Source organism: Corvus brachyrhynchos, unplaced genomic scaffold (genome assembly GCF_000691975.1).
Source record: "Corvus brachyrhynchos isolate BGI_N302 unplaced genomic scaffold, ASM69197v1 scaffold99, whole genome shotgun sequence".
NCBI classification, from domain to species: domain Eukaryota; kingdom Metazoa; phylum Chordata; class Aves; order Passeriformes; family Corvidae; genus Corvus; species Corvus brachyrhynchos.
Genome location: NW_008239778.1, coordinates 954,773 through 957,213, shown reverse-complemented (window position 1 = coordinate 957,213; position 2,441 = coordinate 954,773). Strand labels below are relative to the sequence as shown.

Here is a 2,441-nt window from a genome sequence, read left to right as displayed (position 1 = left end):
CTTGTCCCTGCGCTTTACAGGACGCTCAGGAGTGGCGTCCCCGTTTTCTTGTCCCCTTCGGGGTTTTCTGTCCTTTAACCAGCCCCGTTGTCATAATTCAGGCGGGAAGGAGCCTAATCCAGGTCCTTGGGATTGCACGGCTGTGCATGGGGATGCTCCAGGACGCTGCCAGTGACATCCAGCTGCCTCTGGCTGCCCCGCAAGGTCCTTTTGCAGCTGGATTTCCAGGGTAGTGCCTTCAGTATCCATCCGGAGCAAGGCTCAGACTCTGTAGGTAGCCAACAATTAATTCACCGCTTCTCAAACATTTCCAATTATGATTATTTCTTTTTCAGGCTTTCAGGTTTGAGGATGCACAGAGCATCACGCTGTCTACCCTTAGAAAACCTCTTTGAACCGTTTTGTTGCCAGATTCCTTCCTCTTCTGAAGTCCCTCACTTTTAATGCTTTTTTTTCACGTTCATCCTTTATGGATGTCCATACTCCAGGCTTTGACAGGAGGTTTCTGAGGGTTTGGAAGAATGGTGAGCACTAGATTTACATCCAGAGAGACCCAGCTGATAATCAGCCTGAGTGAATTCCTGGCTCAGGTGCCTTCCTGTGGCCTGTAATGAGCCGGGGTTTGAGACCAAAACCTAAATCCCAACGAGTCAGAGAAGGGTGATGGTGAAAGTCTGGAGACACCATGGACCACACTCTGAAATGTCTGTGGAGCTCCAGACACCTCCACGGGCCCCTCTAATCTCAATTATTTCACAATTCTAAGAAAAGGGGTGGATGGGTGGAAAGTACCAGTGACTGTAAACTACTTATTTAAGTAAGAGACTAAAATGTGGTAATCTGCTACTTCCCTTTTCCTTTCATTTTGGCCACGTGTCACCCAGCACTAGCCGTGAGGGACAATGCCAGACATTTGCTGCTGGGAGCAAGAAAAAATCTGTTCAGCTGAGGCTCTGAAGGGAGAGGAAGATACAAATAGGAAAAATAAGGGGAGTGGCACAGATCAGGAAAGTTTATGGGAGAAAAAACAACTGTGAGGTGGAGATGAGGAAATTTCTGTTCTTCTGACTCTGCAGGTGTTGACTGTTGGTGTTACCTGTGGCTTTCCTGTTCCTTTAGCCTGGCAGCTGAGTGTGCGTAAGTGATTTCCTGGCTACAGGTGACCAGTCTGGAGAGCGAGACATGAGCCAAAACAGGAACACAGCAGGAAGGAAAGGAGCAAACACAAAGGAGGTTTGTGGAAAGGTAACTGAAATGTGCTGTTTAAATGCCAGGAAAATGGATTTGGTTTAGGGCCAGAATAAGGAGAGACTGAGAGCAGTGAGAAGTGTTGAAAAAAGGGAATTTTGCTGTTGCTGATCCTTCTTCCACGTGTTAAAAGCACAAATGCTCCAGAGGTGCAAGAACTCTGTGTCTCCTGGGGTACTTTGGCTGGAGATTTAGCTGCTGGCAGTGTGTCCTGTCTGTGCTGCAGCCCTTGCCCTAAACTTGGTGAGGCAACACCTTTGTTACTTCTACTCCCTGTGTGTGTTCCAGACCTGCAGCTCTGAGTCAACAACGTGCTGCTGCCTCAGCACGGGGAGAAGGGGCTGAGCAAAACTCCAGCTTCACAAGGCTGGGCTGGAAAAGGAGCTTTGCTGAGTGAAAAGGGACAATCCCAGTCTGCCAGCCTCCCCTCCAAGAGACACATACCCAGAAGGAAGGAAGAGCCCACATTCTGAGCTCAGCCCAACCATGCCCCAAAGAATCAAGACACAAGAGAGGAATTTCAGTGAACTACAGACACCCCAGTGTTTATTAACTCCAGACCAGTGGCACAGGCACAACGCTGCAGGCACGGGATCTCTCCCCACACTCTAAGCCTGTTCCTTGAGCCTCTTGAGCAGCTCCCGCAGCTGCTCGATCTGGGCGGACACGCTGCTCTTGGCGGTGCCGCCCGCGGCCGTGTACTGCTCCACGCTGCTCACCACGCTGAACACCTGCGCCACGTCGCTGCCAAACAGGGCCGCGGCCGGCGCCGTGTGCGCAGCGGGGCCACCGGCGGGGCAGCTCTAGTCCCGGTCCCGATCCCGGTCACAGTCCCGGTCCCGATCCCAATTCCAGCTCCGGTCTCGATCCCCGCTCCACTCCCGGTGCCGGTCCCAGCTCCGGTTCCGATCCCAGCTGTGTTCCGATCCTGATCCCAGCTCCAATCCCTATCCCAGCTCCGGTCCCGATTCCAGCTCCAAACCCGGTCCCAATTCCAGCTCCAATCGCTGTCCCGATCTCAGCTCCGGTCTCGATCCCCGCTCCACTCCCGGTGCCGGTCCCAGCTCCGGTTCCGATCCCAGCTGTGTTCCGATCCTGATCCCAGCTCCACTCCCTATCCCAGCTCCGGTCCCGATTCCAGCTCCAAACCCGGTCCCAATCCCAGCTCCAATCGCTGTCCCGATCTCAGCTCC

General features: G+C 53.3%; 1 protein-coding gene across 1 annotated transcript in view; it reads right to left on the bottom strand.

The window, feature by feature from the left end:
* Positions 1 to 2,073, bottom strand: part of LOC103621589 (argininosuccinate lyase) — a gene marked incomplete at its 5' end in the record, with an annotated part of 8,987 nt that extends 6,914 nt beyond the window's left edge. The window contains one exon of the mRNA XM_017742957.1: positions 1,980 to 2,073. Within this exon, the coding sequence (XP_017598446.1) occupies positions 1,980 to 2,073 (94 nt within the window). The remainder of the gene's footprint in view (positions 1 to 1,979) is intronic.
* Between the last annotated feature and the right edge of the window lie 368 nt (positions 2,074 to 2,441).